Source organism: Vanacampus margaritifer, chromosome 2, assembly GCF_051991255.1.
Source record: "Vanacampus margaritifer isolate UIUO_Vmar chromosome 2, RoL_Vmar_1.0, whole genome shotgun sequence".
Classification (NCBI taxonomy): domain Eukaryota; kingdom Metazoa; phylum Chordata; class Actinopteri; order Syngnathiformes; family Syngnathidae; genus Vanacampus; species Vanacampus margaritifer.
In genome coordinates this window covers 7,138,142-7,157,321 of record NC_135433.1, presented here as the reverse complement: position 1 = coordinate 7,157,321, position 19,180 = coordinate 7,138,142, and the positions used below count along the sequence as shown (strand labels likewise).

At 39.5% G+C, this 19,180-nt stretch overlaps 1 protein-coding gene and 1 long non-coding RNA gene across 3 annotated transcripts; one reads left to right on the top strand and one right to left on the bottom strand.

Moving 5' to 3' along the window:
* Positions 1-1,777: 1,777 nt before the first annotated feature.
* Positions 1,778-18,763, bottom strand: LOC144042661 (uncharacterized). 2 transcript variants are annotated; one of them, XR_013290942.1, is made up of 4 exons: positions 18,729-18,763; positions 15,095-15,323; positions 14,359-15,007; positions 1,778-3,834 (listed from the first exon to the last, which is right to left on the bottom strand). It is a non-coding gene; the product is annotated as an uncharacterized LOC144042661 (long non-coding RNA). The 2 variants fall into 2 exon arrangements; XR_013290941.1 differs by lacking the exon at positions 18,729-18,763 and having other exon boundaries at positions 15,095-15,675.
* On the top strand, positions 3,707-16,753 carry LOC144042660 (protein APCDD1). Its single transcript, XM_077555531.1, has 5 exons — positions 3,707-3,962; positions 9,546-9,723; positions 9,791-10,316; positions 12,345-12,666; positions 14,410-16,753. The coding sequence occupies exons 1-5, from the start codon at positions 3,923-3,925 to the stop codon at positions 14,850-14,852; spliced, it is 1,509 nt and encodes a 502-aa protein (XP_077411657.1). The 5' UTR covers positions 3,707-3,922; the 3' UTR covers positions 14,853-16,753.
* Positions 18,764-19,180: the final 417 nt, after the last annotated feature.

Here is a 19,180-nt window from a genome sequence, read left to right as displayed (position 1 = left end):
TGCTTTCATCGAGTTCATCAAGAATGCGAAATTGTCTTCGATGCTTATTAAACGTGTCGCATTCAATGAAGTCTGAATTCTCTTTGATATTTATGAAAATGTCCGTAAGCAGTATTGCCACAGTTACCTTAAAAAAAGTAACTTTAATGATTACTTTCTTTAAAATTTAACTTAATTACTTTTCTGATTATCTTCTTTAAAATGTAACTTAGTTACTTTACTGATGTTTTTCTTTAAAATGTAACTTAGTTACTTTACTGATTACGTTCGCTATAAAATAACAGTTAACTATAATTTGACTGATTACTTGATTTTAAAAGTAACAAAGTCGATTACAAGTTACTTTAATAGTTTCTTAAAGCACTGTATTGTTAACTACTGCAAAAAAATGGCAGGTTTTTAGCTTAGTTTTTTTGAATATTTTTTTCTGTTTTTCAGAATATTTTTTTCGGTTTTACTGAATATTTTTTTTCTGTCAAAAAATATTCCCCAAAACAGGCTGAAAAAAATTATTCAGAAAAACAGGAGGAAAAATTACTCAAAAAAACAAACAAAAAAATATTTAAAAAAACAGCTGGAGTATTTTTATTTTTTTTTCACTTTTGAACTCCAAGTGACTTGTTGCAGACTCGCTAATAGCAGAAGCGGACACTTTCCCGCATACCTCCATATGCAAGATGGTCATGTTTACTTACTGGCTCTCAAAAAAGGAATGAATGTGTATACTGTATTGTGGTTTGTTCTCTAATCTCTGAGGGAAAACCCTTAAAAAAAAGTTCTGAAAAACTGAAGAAAAAAAATACTCAAAAAAACAGAGGAAAATATTTTTTTTCAAACAGAAAAAAAAAAACAAAAAAAAACGGGGAAAAAATATTCAATGAAACAGAAAAAGAAATACTTAAAAAAACAAAGCTCCCCAAAAAAATTTGTCAGAAAAGCAGGACTTTTTTTTTTTTCAAGTGAATGCAATACGCTTCCGTACTTTCTTGACTAAATTTGGCATATTTTTGACCCAGCAGTTTTAAAGGGAAGGTCAACCCTAAATATTTTCTTTACAAAAATATGTTGTATGTACCCCCAAAAGGTCTAAAAACAACATTCTGATTAATATTGCGTTTGTGGAATATGAGTTAAGCAGCAAAATCCACCTATTGTTATCCATTTCAGGGGGCGGCCATTTTGCCACTTGCTGTCGACTGAAGATGACATCACAGTTGCTCAGATCTCAGGTAATGACTGACCAATCATGGCTCACCTGTTTTCTAAAGCTGCATAGAACATATTATTGTGAATAATAAAAATAAAAAGAAACTGGCATTGAAGACGCTAATTGCCTTTTTTTAAATTTTATATTTACACTCGAAATGTTTATCTTAATTCAAGAAGTAAAATTGTGTGTCATGAATTTGAAAAATACATTAGGTTTATTAAAATCTCCCCCAAAAGTAAAAAATGAAATAAAATACAGGAAAAAAGGAAAAAAAATTCAGTGAAGATCTTTGAAGTTTAGCAAAAAATGTATGCTAGCATCACTGACTCCCCAAAACATTGCGCAAAATTTTTTTTGCTTTAGCGAAGACTTAAAATGGTCTTCAAAATTCTGTCGTCTTAATTTAAGAAGCAACATTGTCTGTGATGTTTATTTAAAACTACATTATGTTCATTGACGACAAACCAAAACGTTTTTAGTGTTTCATGGGGGTGGGGCTGGGGAGGGGGGGGGGGGGTAACCAAGACAATCCTCTCATTGGATTCCTCTGGTCCGTGCGTGTGTGCTACACCAACTCATACTTTTCACACTTTTAGTGATTACAAGTTTGAAAACACCTGAAACGCTAATTTGGAAGATACATCTTGGTTGAACATGTCCCTAAATTAGTGCTTTGCAAATTTGTTTTGACGACAACGGACTGGGAGATGTGAGTGTCGGGTGTCACCTGACATTTTACCCCCCTCCCCCCACAAAAAAAAGGATCCGTGCCGCTTTTGTTGAGGAAAAACAAATTTCCTGAGTTATGTCGGTGACTTGATAGCAAAATGAATCTTTTTTTTTCTTTGCCGCCGCACAAAGCGGGTGCAATGATGCTGCGAGTGTGCAGGGGTCAACACACAAGAACAAGACTCCCACTCTGGTCCCGTCATGAATGCCCCTTCCGGCCTCCTTGCAAATCCCGTCAGGGATTTTTCCGGGGACCTGAAAGAGGAGGAAGAGGGGGACGAGATGGTGGGTTGGGGTGGGGGGGTGCGGGGGTGGTGGAGTCACCGTGCCGGAGCAAGGACCCCCGGATTAGAGGAGAAAGAGCACAGAGCATGCAGCGGAGCACCTTAAGGCTCAAAGAATCCAGATTCATTATTAGCTTATTGACGAGTGCCGGCAAAGTTCAAATGGATCTTCTTGGACTTGTAAAGCCTTCAATGGCAGTCAAAGAAGATTATCAGATCAGCCCGGGGGGGAAAAAATTTGGATTTGAAATTCTCATTGGAAACATGGAAGCAATCATGGAAAACAGCTTGATGTCCGCAACCAATGAGAATTAGGGACACAATGAAAAGAGAGGGGGAAGGATTACAAGAATGAAGGAAATTGTTTTACCAAATCAAGTTAAAACAGTGTCATTTAATTTTTTTAATTTTTTTTTTTTAAAGAAGATGTAATCGTACCAGAACACGGAAAAATTGTCATTTTGCCAGAAAAAAAGTTAGAATTTCATGTGAATAAATTTCAGAAGGAAAAAAAAACAAAAGCAATTTCTCAACAGTAAAACAAATATAATTGTTTTCAAATAGAATAATAAGAATTTATTTACGAGTCTGTCATTTCGCATATTTGAGTATGAATGCAAATATTCCAAAACAGGATGCTCACCATTGGGTGGTGTCAATTGCGAATAGTGGTACTGGGATCATGTGACCGTCGGAATGCGTGACCCCGGGTTTCAAAGTAGGGTTAGGGTCCCAAAGTAAGCCTTCAAAATAGGGTTAGTTTTTCAAAATAGGGTTTTAAAGTATGTTTAGGGCTTCAAATTAGGGTTTCAAAGTAGGGTTAGGATTTCAAAGTAGCGTGAGGGTTTTAAAAAGAGGGTTTCAATTTATGGCCAGGGTTTCAAAGTAGGGGTAGTGTTTAGGGTTAGGTTTCTAAAATAGGGTTCCAAATTAGAGTTAGGACTTCAAAGTAGGGTTAGAGTTTCAAATTATGGTTAGGGTTTCAAAGTAGGGGTAGGTTTTCAAAATAGGGTTTTAAAAGCGGGTTAGGGTTTCAAACTATGGTTAGGGTTCAGATAGTTCCAGAGTAGGATTTTAAATTAGAGTGACAATTACTAAAAGATTGTGTTCATTCCTTGTGTCGGAAAGTGTGACCTGACTCTCTTTTCCTTCTGGTCAATTCCAACACCCAAAAGCGTCCTGGTGGGTTAGGTTAGGGTTAGGGTTACCTTCACCTGGACACAAAAGTGAAGGCCCACAACTCAAGTTCTAATAGTGGGATTCAACCGCCAAAATGTGTGACCTCACTCTGAAAAAAAAAAAACTAATTTAAATGCCAGGCAAAAATGGTTTCACCTGAATTGTTGGTGGTAACTTTTGATCATCTTTTGACATTTTCACGTGGAGGAAACGCCCACAAGGCTTTCCACGCCCACCAGGAATGCAGGCGGGCTGCAGCTCAACTGGCTGGCTCAGAATCTGCTCCGCTCAGCAAGTCGCTCCATGCAGCCTTTCCTCCCCACTTGAGAGTTTTCCGCTCAAAAGGGACCATCCATGTTGTGATCCAGCGCCACCGTCTTCTTCTTCATCCTCCGAGCCATCATGTGATTATCATTCTTTTTTTTTCCCCACCTGAAAAAAGCAGCAAGGACGGGGGGCTTGTAAAAAGACAGAAAGCAGTTCATCAAGTGTGGGACAAGTTGAAGCTTCTGCAGCCGCAATGGAATTGGCTTTAATTCTGATCATTTCCTCCTGCTTAGGTAAAGGAACTCCATGTACAGTATGTGGACAATATGCAAATGTGCATGTGTGTGTCTGTGTGCGCGTGAGGAATTTTAGACCATAAAATTAGGTACACCCAACCTCCTTAATGACATACATGTGATAGATAGATCGATAGATATTTAATTACAGCCTGTCCCTGAAGGCAACGCCAGCTACAGCTAGATTGATTGGACAGGCAAATGATTAAATAAAAAAACTCAATTACTGTATTTCTAATAATAATAATAATAATGATAATAAATAATAATAATAATAATAGTAGCACTTGTCTGCTAACTAAAACGTTTAAATCAATTAAAGATGTAATGATCATGTAGTAATATTTTGTTTTTAAAACAAAATTAATTAGTAGACCACCACCTAGACCTAATTTGGAACGCATTTTCTTTGGCAATTATTTAGTTTTCTTTTTTTTACATAATAATAATAATAAATATTATTATTATTATTATTATTAATCTTATCATTCATTTTCCAAGAATAAATAAATTACCATTATAAAAGGGGGGAGATTTATTTTTCAAGGAGAAAAAAAACTGGTTCATGTGAAAAAAAGTTGGATTATTTTTATTTATTTTTTTTAAATGATATTTTGCCTTTTTTTTTTTTTCGGTTGAGCTTTCAAGTAATTTTGTTTCTTACAAAGTCACCCCAAGGGCCGCATCAGCAGCCCGCGGGCCTGATCTTAAAATCATTCAGCAGCGATGAGACATTGTGAATTCCTTGGAATGCTGTAGAAGTGACAATTTGTAAATCACTTGCAGAGATTCAATAGAGAAATGCAACGACTGCTGCTGCTAGAGCAGTTGTGTCCATTTTTCTGTCATTTAGACGTAAAGTGTTGGATATTGACCTTTATGTTATTGTTGGTAATTATTGTGAGAAATCAATAACGTCATAATGATTTGATTTGTTGCAAGGCAGGCACATGTCATTTTTTGTCTGCACCTGTTGGCATGCAGGCCTTAAACAAGTCCATTTATTTGAGGGCTGGTGGGAAAAGGGATGTTTGAAGTCAAAAAAAAAAAAAAAAAAGTCCCCAGGGGCCGTCTGAACGTGAGCAGCAGAGCATTATGGGACTTTTCCACTTAGAGATAAAAGAAGACTTTGTTGTGGGGGAGATACTTGAAGAAGAAGCGAGTGTCTTCTGCTCATACTTGACTTGATGACGGACGAGCGGCCAATGAGACGAGTCGATAATGCGAGGAAGCGCACGTGAAATAGGAGTCGCCATCAATCACTGTTATTAACACACTTTGATGGGGGAAACACGCCAATTCGGCGACTTTGATGCTCGGAGGTCAGCGATGTGATTGATGCCTTCAAGGACATTGCGTGATGGAAAGAAAGTGTGGACAAAACAAACTGATCAACTTTCTCTGAAAATAGGATTTTGATGAGCGTAGAACATCGAAACAAATTGATTCTTAATGGTCAGGCTCATCTTTTAACTGTTATTTTACGGGGAAATATTTGTACTTTTACGAGAATAATGGGCGTATTTTCAAAGGAGAAAATATCCTTTTAGTCAAGACAAAGTGATTATTTTAAATCAGACATGAGAATAACATTTTTTGGGGCATTTTTTTGTTCTATTTGTAAGGTAAAGTTCTGTTTTAGCTTTTTTCCATAGAAAAAGTTGTAATTTTATGAAAACAACATATTTGGGGAGGATATGTACCTTCACAGGGAAAAAGAAAAATTTGAGATCCAAATTTTCTTTTAAAACATTTTTACAAAAGTCTAAATTTTGCAAGGAAAAAAACCCTCATACCTGCGTTTTTTTCCTATAGTCCACAACGGTTAGCATTAGCCCTGCTAGCACTGTCATACGCAGACATTCTGGATTCCATTATAGTATTTATCCATGTGAAAGCAAACACATATTTGGATGTTTTGAGGTGTACACGCGAGAATTGTTCAAGTCTTTGTCTGGGTTGCAGCGCCTGCGCTTGTCGGGGTCTGTGCTGACGTTACCTCACCAGTCGGCGGTTTGAGCCAGCTGGCAATGTTGTGTGCGTTTTCAGAGCTGTGGGAGTCTTGCGGGCGCTTTGATTTTTTTTTTTTAAACATTTTACAGAGCTCGGAGCCCAGTCGACCGATTGTCGTCTTTGCTGGGACGCCAACGACTCCTCTGAACTCAGAAAAATCAAAGCTACACACTTTTAATCATTTCCTCCTACTTAATCAGGCTTCTTCTTTTTTCTTTTTTTTTCATATGAACATCTAATGCCATGTTTAACTGTGCAGCCCTTGATACTCCTTATTTTTAATGCTAACATAGCCACCTAGCATCACGGCCCAAGGGTAAGCGTGGGAATGGGGCGCAACCAGCAGGTCTAAAAAAGGCTAGATCAACTCATTTAGCGAGGGCTAGCATGGGTTTTGGGGGCACCTTCCAAGTTGGTAAGACCCTAAAACCTGGCATGAGTAATGCGAGCATGGAGTCACTTAGTGTCACAGTGTCAGAGGGGAGGACGTTACGTGGGTACACAAGAGCTAATGCAACCTTTGGAGGTGCCTTGCTAGACCCCAAAACCCAACATTAAAATGCTAACGAAGCCACCGAGCATCACAATGGAAGGGTAGCGTGGGAAATTGTGGTATGTGTAAGCAGGAAGTTTACTAAATGTCTAGATATCATTTAAGAAGGGTTAGCAACATTATTTATTTTTTAGTTTCTGAGATCCTAAACCCTGGCGGTCTGACCTAAGAAATGTTAGCATGTAGCCACCTAGCATTGTGGCATAAGGAGACCCTAAAACTTAACTATTAATGCTAACATGTAGCCGCCTAACATCAGAACAGATGGGTGGGAACACATGATGCTTAAAAAAAAACTAAAACGCTAAATTGTCCTATTTGGAGAGCGCTCACATGTCTTTGGGAGGTACCTTTAAAGTCGGTAACACCATAAAACTTGCCAATGGCTAATGCTAACATGTAGCCACCTTGGAACGCAACATAAGGGCATGAACCTGTGACATATTCCCATATAAGAAGGGTTAACATGACTATTAAAACCTGACATTAGAAATGCTAGCAAAAAAGAAAAGATGAAAAGAAAAAAGAAATGATAGCACGGAACCATCTACTGCCGACATTGCAGCATGAAACGTGACACCACCACGAAGTCTATTCAAGTCTAGATAGGCCCATTTAAGACGAGGTGGTGCGACTTTTGGAGCAGTGCCTTTAAAGTTTGCTAGACCCTACAACCTGATGTTACCAATGCTAACATGTAGCCTAGCCACCTAGCGTGAAGTTAAGCAGTGGAAATATACAACAAAAAGGAAGTCTTGCAAATGTTTCGATCATCCAATTTATAAATGGTAAGCTTGTTTCCCCAAAAAGTTACCTGGCAAGCATCAAATCCTTTTTAGTTAGGTTACATTTGATTTAAAAAAAAAAAAAAAAAAGCCTACAGAACCTTTGATTCTATTTCACTTGAGTGGAGCAGGGCTCATCCATCATCTTTATTTCTTTCTATTTGTCCATTTGAGAGCTGCTTCATAGATTCATGCTAGGACAGAAATTTTAAAATGTCCTTGATTCATCTTTGCTGCTGCTGTCAACTTTTCTTCTTATTCTCATTTTAGAACCTTGAACTCTCTAATGGCTCTCTAATAAACAACCCAATCCAAAATGAAACATCAACATTTATGCTGTAAACTCAACTGTAACACTCTACCACATCCCTAAAACTAAACTTAACGTGTCTAAAACCAAAACAATAATCATTTAATTAATTCGAACCTAACACTAACTCCTAACTGCAATACTAGCCAGACGACCAAGACTTCCTTAACCACAACCCTAACGCTAAACTAAGCTATAACTATTTAGCCCCCCAAATCCTACAACTAAAAGCTAACACTAAAATTACGTCAAAGCTATTAGCTAACCCCAACGCTTGACTGTAACCTAACACTGAAGCCACCTAAAATGAATCCCAACCCAATGATGAAATATTACTCCCAACATCAAAAACTCCCGATCTTAGGGACTTTCCGCACTGTGACAAGAGATGCTAGCCATCAACTAGCTAGCAAGCTTCTGTGGCTCCTCTTGATCAGTGGGCTCGTTCATAACGTCGCTTCCAAATCTGCATCTCAGAGTGTAAAACTAGCCTTAGTCCCCCTAACCCTTAAACCCTAAACTAAACCTAACCTACCCCCTAAGTCCCCTAAAACTACCCTAACCCTAAGACTAACTCCTAACTGCAATACTATCCAGACGACCAAGACTCCCTTAACCACAACCCTACTGGAATCCCCTAACATACAACCCTAACGCTAAACTAAGCTAGAACTCTTTAGCCCCCCAAATCCTACAACAAAAAGCTAACACTAAAATTACATCAAAGCTATTAGCTAACCCCAACGCTTGACTGTAACCTAACACTGAAGCCACTTAAAATGAATCCCAACATCAAAAACTCCCAATCTTAGGGACTTTCCGCACTGTGACAAGAGATGCTAGCCATCAACTAGCTAGCAAGCTTCTGTGGCTCCTCTTGATCAGTGGGCTCGTCCATAACGTCGCTTCCAAATCTGCATCTCAGAGTGTAAAACTAGCCTTAGTCCCACTAACCCTTAAACCCTAAACTAAACCTAACCTACCCCCTAAGTCCTCTAAAACTAACCTAACCCTAACACTAACTCCTAACTGCAATACTAACCAGACGACCAAGACTCCCTTAACCACAACCCTACTGGAATCCCCTAACATACTGTACAACCCTAACGCTAAACTAAGCTAGAACTCTTTAGCCCCCCAAATCCTACAACAAAAAGCTAACACTAAAATTACATTAAAGCTATTAGCTAACCCCAACGCTTGACTGTAACCTAACACTGAAGCCACTTAAAATGAATCCCAACATCAAAAACTCCCGATCTTAGGGACTTTCCACACTGTGACGAGAGATGCTAGCCATCAACTAGCTAGCAAGCTTCTGTGGCTCCTCTTGATCAGTGGGCTCGTCCATAACGTCACTTCCAAATCTGCATCTCGGAGTGTCAAACTAGCCTAAGTCCCCCTAACCCTTCAACCCTAAACTAAACCTAACCTACCCCCTAAGTCCTGTTGGAATGACACTCTTTGTCTTCCGCGTGTTCGTTGTTGTTCGGGTAGAGATTGTTGATTTTCTGAATACAGACTGGAGATCGGTGAACAGGTCCTTCGAAGGATTTATTTTACTGAATATTCTGGACACGAGCGGGTTTACAAAAGCACAGCTGCTCCTCGCAAGTGTGTCGTTACAGCAGACTCACAGCATTCTTATACTATCTTGAAACCCCCCCAGAAAACAGCCCCCAGCCCTAACTGGCCCATTGATGTGGAAACAGACGAGGTCCTTTAGACATGATGACATGAGCAGAAATTGTGACAGCACTTACAAAGACACATCCACAGATAAAAGTTCTACTGAGGAAATAAGTAAATTAAAACAGTTATGACTAAATCTAGGCAGAAGAATCTCAACAGTCCCCTAAAACTACCCTAACACTGAATTTCAGCTAACGCACATTGTGTTATTTTTGTTTGTTGTGCAGGTTTGTCAACATGTTTCTCCGCGGAGGAGCGGTCGCGTCACCTCTCCTTGGAGAAAACCTACGGCCGCTCGGTCAAGGACTCCCACATGTGCCACCACATGTTGAAGCACCTTCACGACGGGGCCCGCATCACCGTGCAGATGCCCCCAAACGTGGAGGGTCACTGGGTGTCCACCAGGTGGGTCTCCCGCGATTCTCCCGCGGTCTTCCGCGTCCTCGCTCTGAAAACGTTTGTTCCCTTTCAGCTGTGAGGTGAGACCCGGTCCGGAGTTCCTGACGCGTTCCTACCGCTTTTTGGCCAACAACACCTTCCAGGCGCACCAGTTTTACTACGAGGACAACCACTGCACCAAGCCCACCTACACCCTGCTGGTACGGGGACGCTTGCGTCTGCGCCAGGCCTCCTGGATCATCCGGGGCGGCACCGAGGCCGAGTACCACCTCCACCGGGTCCAGATCACGTGCCACGGGGCCGGAGTGGCCGAGGAGCTGAGCCAGAGGTTGAACCGGAGCTGCAAGGGAGCGGTGAGGGGCCCCTGGGAGCCCGACGTCCCCTATGAGCTGTGGAGCGAGGAGGGCAGCTACAACTGCTCCAGGGAGCTCAACTTCGCCATGCACGAGCTGCAGCTGCTGCGGGTGGAGAAGCAGTACATGCACCACAACCCGGACCACCTGGTGGAGGAGCTTTTCCTCGGGGACGTCCACACGGACCCCGCGCAGAGGCTCTACTACAAACCTTCCAGCTACCAGATGCCCCTGCAGAACGCCAAGGTCAGTTCCGTTCACATCGCACACTGGTTGTTTTTGATGTCATGATTTTAGTGTTCGCCTTAATTTTTTTTAATAATGTTTTTGACTGTTTTCTATATTGGTACGGTTTCCTTCATTTTTCAGTGACTTTATTTTCATGTTGTCTTCATTTACATGACTGATGTGGCCTTCCAGTCTAGGCTTTATTTTAAAATGTTTTGTGGCCGTTTTTATGGTGCCTTCACTTTTTAGATTTAGTTTTTCATGCTTCATTTTGCTGTACTTTTAACATCATTTTGTCCAGACTTAATTTGTTGATGTTTTTTTGACTTTATATTTTTATGTTGTTTCCTTTTTTTTTTCAGTAATATTCTTTTTATATGCTGTTAACTTGTTACCTTCATTTTTGTGATCTGGTTTTCAGGTTTCTTTCATGTATTTGTTTTTACAAGTTTAATTTTGACTTCTTTTTTTTTTTATTAAGCTTTCAATGTCAGAACCTTTTTTGTGACTTTTGTTTTTTTATGTTTATTTTTTGTGACTTCATTTTTTTTTTAAGGTTATTTCACATGAAACATGAAATTTTGGGGGATGGAATTCATGTTTTTTCCACACATTTTTTTCTCTTTGTGACATAATGCTTGAAGATTGTCAGCTTCTAAAGCGTTTACATAGCCAATATGGTCGTCAGGCTTGGTAAAGGCTGGAATTTGTCGTTCACCACACATGAGAAGAAGCGCACTCGACAACGTTGTCTCCCCCTCAAATATGGCGGGAATCCCCCCCCCCCAGAGGCACAACCCTGCCAAAATGTGATCCACTGTGGCCCCGCTGCCACTTTATTTGCTCGTTTGGAACGTAAAACAACATGTTCACACCACAAAGTGATGCTGAAATGCTTGCTTTGTTCTCTTAAACAAATGTGAATACTTTATGGTTGCTTGAATTGCAACAACATTTGCAAACATTTGTTCCTTGTTTTCAAGAACAACAAAACTTGTTTTGTCCCTCCTTAGGGACCCCCCCCCCCCCAGGATTCTGATTTTCAACATCTGACAAAACACACTCTCGAAGTAGAATGCCTCATAAGTGGTACAATTTAGTGTTGCTTTGAGATACAAATTGAATTTGTTCCATGGCTATGCTCGTAACACAAAACAATTGCATCTCCAATCACCTCTCCCCATTGAAATGAATGGTAATCCATGAATTCGTTCCAGCCTCCCTGGAAAATTTGGAATTCATTTCATAAAAGGGAAACGAATATTATTTTACTTTATAAATTAACATATGCAATTTAAAGAATCTATGTTTGTGCATCATAACAAATTAATTGCGGTTGCTTCTGATGTGGTAGGGCACTTAATACAAGCGTGATACAAATTACTTAAAAAAATGTTTTCATTTTCATGAAGTCATTTTTCGCAGAGGATAAACAATATACGTAACCTTCATCACTTCCAGGTTTATGATCCCGTTATTTTGCAGATTTTTCTATTTTTGGTACAGTTTTATAACTCAGTTTTGTTCTGCCTGCGTTTTATTTTGGGTGTAATTCCGCTGTCAGCCATTTACACTGTGTCAATTTGAAAGAAGAGTGAAAACAGGAAGTAGGCCTATTTCGAGATCAGCCTCGTTTTTGCTGAAAGTTATTGAATGTTAAATGGTCTTCAATCCTATTTTTTACTCCTACAGAAAATGACAGCTTTAGATTCACTTTATAAAGTACATCTTTGGCTATGATTATGGGTATAATTTCATAAGATAAGTTTGTTAATTTGGGGAAAATTGTAATTTGTTTACTGGAAACAGAGGGATCAATATTTTTGTCTTAGCCATTAATCTTGCACTATCTTAATATATTATGTATTTAAATGTGTTTGTATTATTCAAAAAAAATAATAATTAAGACCTTTTTTTTTAATAAATAAAAAGTGCCGTAACTGCTATAAAAAGATGCGTATGTAGTATTTAAATAGGATATTTCTATACTGCGGATTTTACTTATTATATGATGTAATTCTAAATTTTGAGCTGTTGTTTTTCCAGAACCACGCGCAGGGCTGCATCGCCTGCCGCATCATCTACCGCTCGGACGAGTTTCACCCGCCCATCCTGCCGCCGCGCGCCGACCTGGCGGTGGGCCTGTACGGTCAGTGGGCGAGCCAGCGGTGCGAGGTGCGCCCGGAGGTGCTCTTCCTCACCCGTCACTTCCTGTTCCACGACAACAACCACACGTGGGAGGGCTACTACTACCACTTCTCGGACCCCGTGTGCAAGCACCCCACCTTCACCATCTACGCCCGCGGCCGCTACTCGCGCGGCTTGCACTCCACGCGGGTCATGGGCGGCACCGACTTCGTCTTCAAAGGTGATGGATTTGCGTTTCATCTCTATTGGTTACAAAACATGTCAACACTGAATATTTGCCGTGACGGTAGGGTCAAGGTCAGAGTCCAAGGTCAAGCTTACAGCAAGGTCAAATATGTCAAACACTAAATACCTGATATTTTTCTCTCACACTTTTCATCTAATTCCCTTCAAATTTGGGGGATGTATAAGCAGGTAGACAACCGGCCACTTACCTTTTTGCTAGTGTTTAATAGAGCCAAAATCAAAGTTTACAAGTCAAAAGGTCAAAAAATTATTTTCTACAAAGCATATTAAGTCATACCTCATATGAAAGATCTTGATAAGTGTTATCCAGAATGTGTCAATATGACCCTATATGATGATGGAATATCAAATAAAGCATAATTTACAAAGTAAATGTTTTGGATTCAGAACTGCACAATTTGTCAAAAATAGAAATGCTTTAAAGTACATCGAGTCATACCTCAAATTAAAGGTCTTTATGAGTCCTATCCAAAAATGTTGTTAGCAAGACATAATATGATGAAGTTTTAATGGCGGTACAGGTGACCCCAGGAAACTTCTTTTTTTTTTTGCCTTACGACTTGGCAGTCAGTAGCACTTTCATTGTCAGAGTGTGCGCTTTAATAAAGGTCTTAATGAGGAGTCCTATTCCGATCTGGAATTATTTATTTAATATGAGCTAATATGACATACTAAACCAAAAAGCATGAAACTCAGAAAACACATATTTACCGTGTAAATTATTTGACTATCAGTTAAAAAAAAAATATCAATTGCTACAAAGCACATAGAGTTGTACCTCAAATTAACTCATTTACCGCCATTGACGGCTATAGACGTCCGAAATTCATTTTAACTAAAGGTCTTGATGAGTCCTGTCCAGATTTGTAATTATTTTGTTAATGTGATCTAATATGATGAAACTCACACTATCATGTAGTTTCTTTGACTTGAGTAAAAAGGTCAAAAATCAATTTGCTACAAAGCACATCGAGTCGTACCTCAAATTAACTCATTTACCGCTATTGACAGCTATAGACGTCCAAAATTCATTTGAACTATTTCTATTAGTTTAACATTTTCCCCACTTTTGTTAAAAAGAGTATGAAAACCTAGAATTAAAAAAAAAATTGTATTAGAACAGATTAAAATTTGTGATTAATCATGAGTTAACTAGTGAAGTCATGCGATTAACTCCGATTAAAAATGGTCATCGCCTGACGCCCATAATTTTTAATAATCTTTTCTTAAAAAATAAAATAAAAAAAAGATTAAAAATTGGAAAAAAATAATTACAATTATTTATTTATTTTTTTAAAGAAAAGATTAAAAATTAGGGTGTCAGGTGATTAAAATTTTTAATCTTAATTAATCGCATGACTTCACTAGTTAACAATTTTTTTTATCTGTTCTAAATGTACAAAAAAAAAGTCTAGGTTTTCATACTCTTGTTAACAAAAGCGGGAAAAAAAGTTAAACTAATAGAAATAGGTCAAATAAATGTATGACGTCTATAGCAGTGAATGAGTTAACGGTCTTGATGAGTCCTTTCCGGATCTGTAATTATTTGCGGCCTCATATGACACAATAACCCCAAATCATAATTTAAAAAAACATCTCAAATCAGCACAGCATCACTCATGATTCCTCTCCAAACTTCAACATGTAGTAAATAAACATGTCTAACCTTGTTGGATCGCAGCCCTTACATCATCTCGCCATATCCTCCCTCCCGTAGTGAACCACATGAGAGTGACGCCCATGGACTTCGCCACCACCTCGCTGCTCAACGTGTTCAACGGCGACGAGTGCGGCGCCGAGCGGTCGTGGCAGCTGGGCGTGGAGCAGGACGTAACGGCCACCAACGGCTGCGTGGCCCTGGGGATCCGCCTGCCGCACACAGAGTACGAGCTCTTCCGCATGGAGCGCGACGCCAGCGGGCGCTACCTGCTCTTCAACGGCCAGCGGCCCAGCGACGGCTCCAGCCCGGACCACCCGGATAAGCGGGCCACGTCCTACCAGCTGCCACTGGTGCGCTGCTCGGCCAGCAGCCAGCCAACGGGACGCCAGCTGGGCTGGGATGACACGCCCCTGCGGCTCCGTAATGGCGGCGGTGGATGCCGCCGAGCCGGTCTCGTGGCGGCGCTCTTGCCGATTTTAGTCATGACTTTGTGGCTTTAGACTCACAATGGAGACTTTGGAGAAGCAACTAAAGTCGCCTTTAGGAGGTCGTCGGACCCCAAAGTGGTACAATTGTGCCTAAAGGGCCACAAAATGGCTTCCGTGGATTGCTGGCTGAAGGAGGGGAAAACAAGCCAGGAGCCAAAGTCTTGTCCCTACAAAAAAACAAAACAAAACTGCACTTTAGGCGGAACGAACCACAGATGGACTCTGATGTACCGTATATATAATGTGATACGTACATTCACCGGGAAGCCATTTTACTATCAGGAGTCATACAGTATACGGCACACACGGGTGTGATTGCATACATTCCTGATTTGGGAATACAGTATACCTGGATATGCATCCCCTTGGGGTATCAAAAATGGCCCGCCATTGGTTGGGGGACACCGCTCTAGTGGGCCCGTATATGGCTCACATGCCGGATGTTGCCCACCATCGGTTTCACTCTCCAAAAAGATCCTGTTCCTTATTTTTTATATTTTAAAGAAACATAAAAGTCACATTATATGTTCAGTCATAAACACACGACTACAATTGCACTTACTGTAACTCTATCACGACGGCATATTAGGGCCACGTATAAAAAAAAATTTTTAGAGGGTGGCGGCAACATAAGGAGAAAAAAACTCACAAATTTGCCACTTTACAAAAAAAAACACACGTAACGTAGCTATAGTCTAATGTGAGAATTCGTTGGTGGTTAATGGGACACTGTTTATAAAATGAAAAAGCAGGATGGACCCGGATTTATTCTTAATTTAACCTTGACTCGTCATTCATCGCAGCTAGAGCGACCACACTTCCTGATCCCCTATCAGCTGACTAAACACTAACCAATCAGATGCTAGCATACTTTAGGTAAATGCAAGTGAATGACGGAGAGCAGCAGATTCGACGCATCAACTTAGATACTTGTACAGAAGAAGAAAATAAATTATGAATGTGTAAATAATAATTCTGGAAACATAAATGTACAAGTAAATATACATTTTAACAAATCAACTTAAACGTTTGATCCTTAACACTTCAAAGAGTGAATGCATTAATGCTTAATCTATACTGAAGCAATAGCTATCTCCTTATTTGAAAACCCGACCCGAAAAGTACTGGCACAAACATTGAAGTCGTATGCTATGTGTATTTCTCATAAGAGGTTTTTTTCCTCGCAATTTTTTTTTTTTATATATATATTGCCCCGCCCTCTAAAATATATATATTTATATGAGGCCCTAATACACCATCATACTCTATTATCATCTATTATCAAGACAGCAGGGTAATGAAAATACTGGAACAATCTTTTTTTTCCATTAATGGACTCATCCAAGAATTAGCTATTAGGTGAGATTTTCATTTAATTTTTAATCGTTCATTTTACGTCCTGATAAAGTGGGATAGACACAAACCAATCATTTCCTCCTTCCTGGGAAAAGTCAGCAAAGGCCTGATTGTTGGATGTCCATGTGGAATGTGTCAAGAATGATTACTCTTCAAAAATGATCAGGCTGACAATCGCAAACGTTACACCTGCTCAATAATAACAAGGGCAAATCCTTTGACTGACTGTGATTTATGCCATTTTTCCGTTTTGACATCACAATCTACAATCAGGAAGTTTACTGGAGCACACACAGTTGCAATAGACGAGCAATCGGTTGGAATGTGTTGAGTGTTTGTGTAACTTGTCTCACAAGTCTTTCGCCACAATAAAAATGTTTCACACAATTGCACGCGATCTTTCAAAAACCTAGAAAAAAACACATACTGTACTTATAGATATGCACAGATGTTAACCAAATGTTTACGAAAAAAAAGAAGCTGGCGGCACAAGTGCTGTAAGATGGCAAGAAAACACCTTTAAAAAAATAAAAATAAAATTCCACAGAAAAACAAAACGACATCAGGACATATTTTGTTCGATTTACTGCCACTTATTTGTTAGTTGTTACTTTTATATTCCGTTCACATTACAATCCACCAAGTCAAATGACTTGAGTGGTCCGCTTTCCCGCACATGTGAAAATTATCGGTTGTTATTGAACACTTAATTCGGCCCCAACCAGTTTTGGACCCTGTTATCAGGAAGAATCCACTCGTAATGCACCTCGGACCAAAAGATAATCTCATAGGACAAGCCTATAAAACGTTGCATATGCTGCTTTAAGAAGTAGGCCTCTGCTTTGAAGTTTGACACCGGAATGGCTTGCGTGTTAATAATCTTGGCCAGCAGATGGCGGCAAACGTCATAGTTGGACGCGAAACGTTGCCATTGTTTTATGTTTTAAAGATTTGTGCTTGCCAATAATGGGAAGTGACAGCAATCAAAGAAGATGAATTGGTTGTTCAAAAAAATCCACTAGCTGATGGTTATCACGTTTGTAGGAACCAAATGGAACACAATGTGCCCCTGGTTGAAACCAAAGTAGTTTAAATTTCATGCCCCATAGGAAATAATATAAAACTAAATCAGTTTATTGGTCATAAACATGACAACTGTAACTGAAGTGTAAAATTAAGTTTACCACTAAACGCTAAAAAAAAAGAAGAAAAAAGTTCAAATGTGCTGTTCAGCAGCGCCACCTGGCGATCGATGAGGGACAAAATAGAACTACTCACCCTTATAAAAAAAAAAAAAGAAATAAATAAAAAGTCCGACCAGAGCCGTATATGTGGGCTGTGTCCGCAAAAACGCATTAATTATTTATATTGTGTATATTAACATCGCTTTGATTCGTGCCATGTATTTTTTCATACTCGCAATGAATTGTGGTCTATAACAACCCGGATGAGTGAACGTCGATGTTCACTACTTTTCAGAATGCATTGTGGGTAATTTTGAGTGCCCTACATTTTCGTTCCCTGGACATTCGGACACCACTACAAAATGGCGTGACTTCTCACAGTAGGGCACTATATAGGGAGTAGGGTGCACAAACTACACATTCGGACACAGCCAGAGGTTTTCCAACTGTTTCCAACAGGGTAAAAAGATGGCGTCTGTATGTCATGTGACCAGCAGTTGACCAATCACAGCGTAAAACTCTCTCAAATTCGGCTGAGTCTGACAGGGCGGTACCGCCATCTAGTGGCGTTTTATAGATACTGCTGGAATAATAACAATAAAAAAAACTGCAGTGTTAAAATAGGTGTTTTACTGCTGTGTATACATATTTCCAACCCACAAAGTCTACCAAAGTGTGTTTTGACCATTTTGATTAAGGTAAATAATAATGTAAGATTGTCAAAATGTATTTTACCATGATGCGATCTTGATATGTGTGACCCGGTAAAGGTTTTGATTTTGAGATTTATCTAAATATCCTCCTTAAGTTATCTATTTTAATTTCCCAGCAGGCCAAAAGTTGAATGCAACCCCCCAAAAAGTTGAAAGTACAGAAGACGCAAGAACGTCCGTGTTTTGAGATGGAGCCAACCTACCTAAGCACATACGTGAATGTCGCCATGTTTGTAATTCATTCATCAAAACATTTTGTGTACCACTCCAAGGACTATTGATCTAAACCTTCCGCATTCTAGGGATGGGCGATACCAGTGATTTTGGATTCGATCAGATACAACGTAATAATGGGACCAAATTTCGCCATACTGGTCGGATATCGATTCCGGAAGTGTTTTATTTATTTATTATTATTTTTTTTTTTTACAATACACAAAGCTGGAAAATTAAAAAAAAACATTGCGCTGCCGCTGTGCTCATAAGAATGAGAGCACACACACACACATCTTCAGTTGCACTACCTCAAACTATTGCGTTACCAATTCTATGTCACCTTGTCAACAGTGGCGTACACACACACAATAAAAAACTTAATACTAGATAGTTGTGACTTTACAGTCAACCACACTCACCATCATCAGTTGATGCCGACATACCCCCGCCAAACTTCCAAATGTTTGTGTTGGTGAGAAGGGGAAGGAAAAGTATGCTTGACACGGGTTTGGGACGTAAGAGTGGGCGGGGGCAGACGCCGGTGCAATGCAATTCATGCAAAAGGCGGAATAAAAAAGTAGCTTGTATGTACAACAATATATATATATATATTTTTTTAAAGAGATAAAGAAAATATAATAAATGAATTGCAAGTATTGATACTTGGGGGTCGATACTTAAAACTGAACACGCTGGATTGAAATCGATATTTTGGTATCAATCTGCCCATCCCTACCGCATACGTCTTCTTTACACAAGTAATGTTGGAGGAAGCTGAGGATGACATTATCAATAAAAAAAATATTAATAATAATAATAATAACATTCGGTGTAAACAAAACGGGAGCACGGCTGAGAACGCTGTAAACTA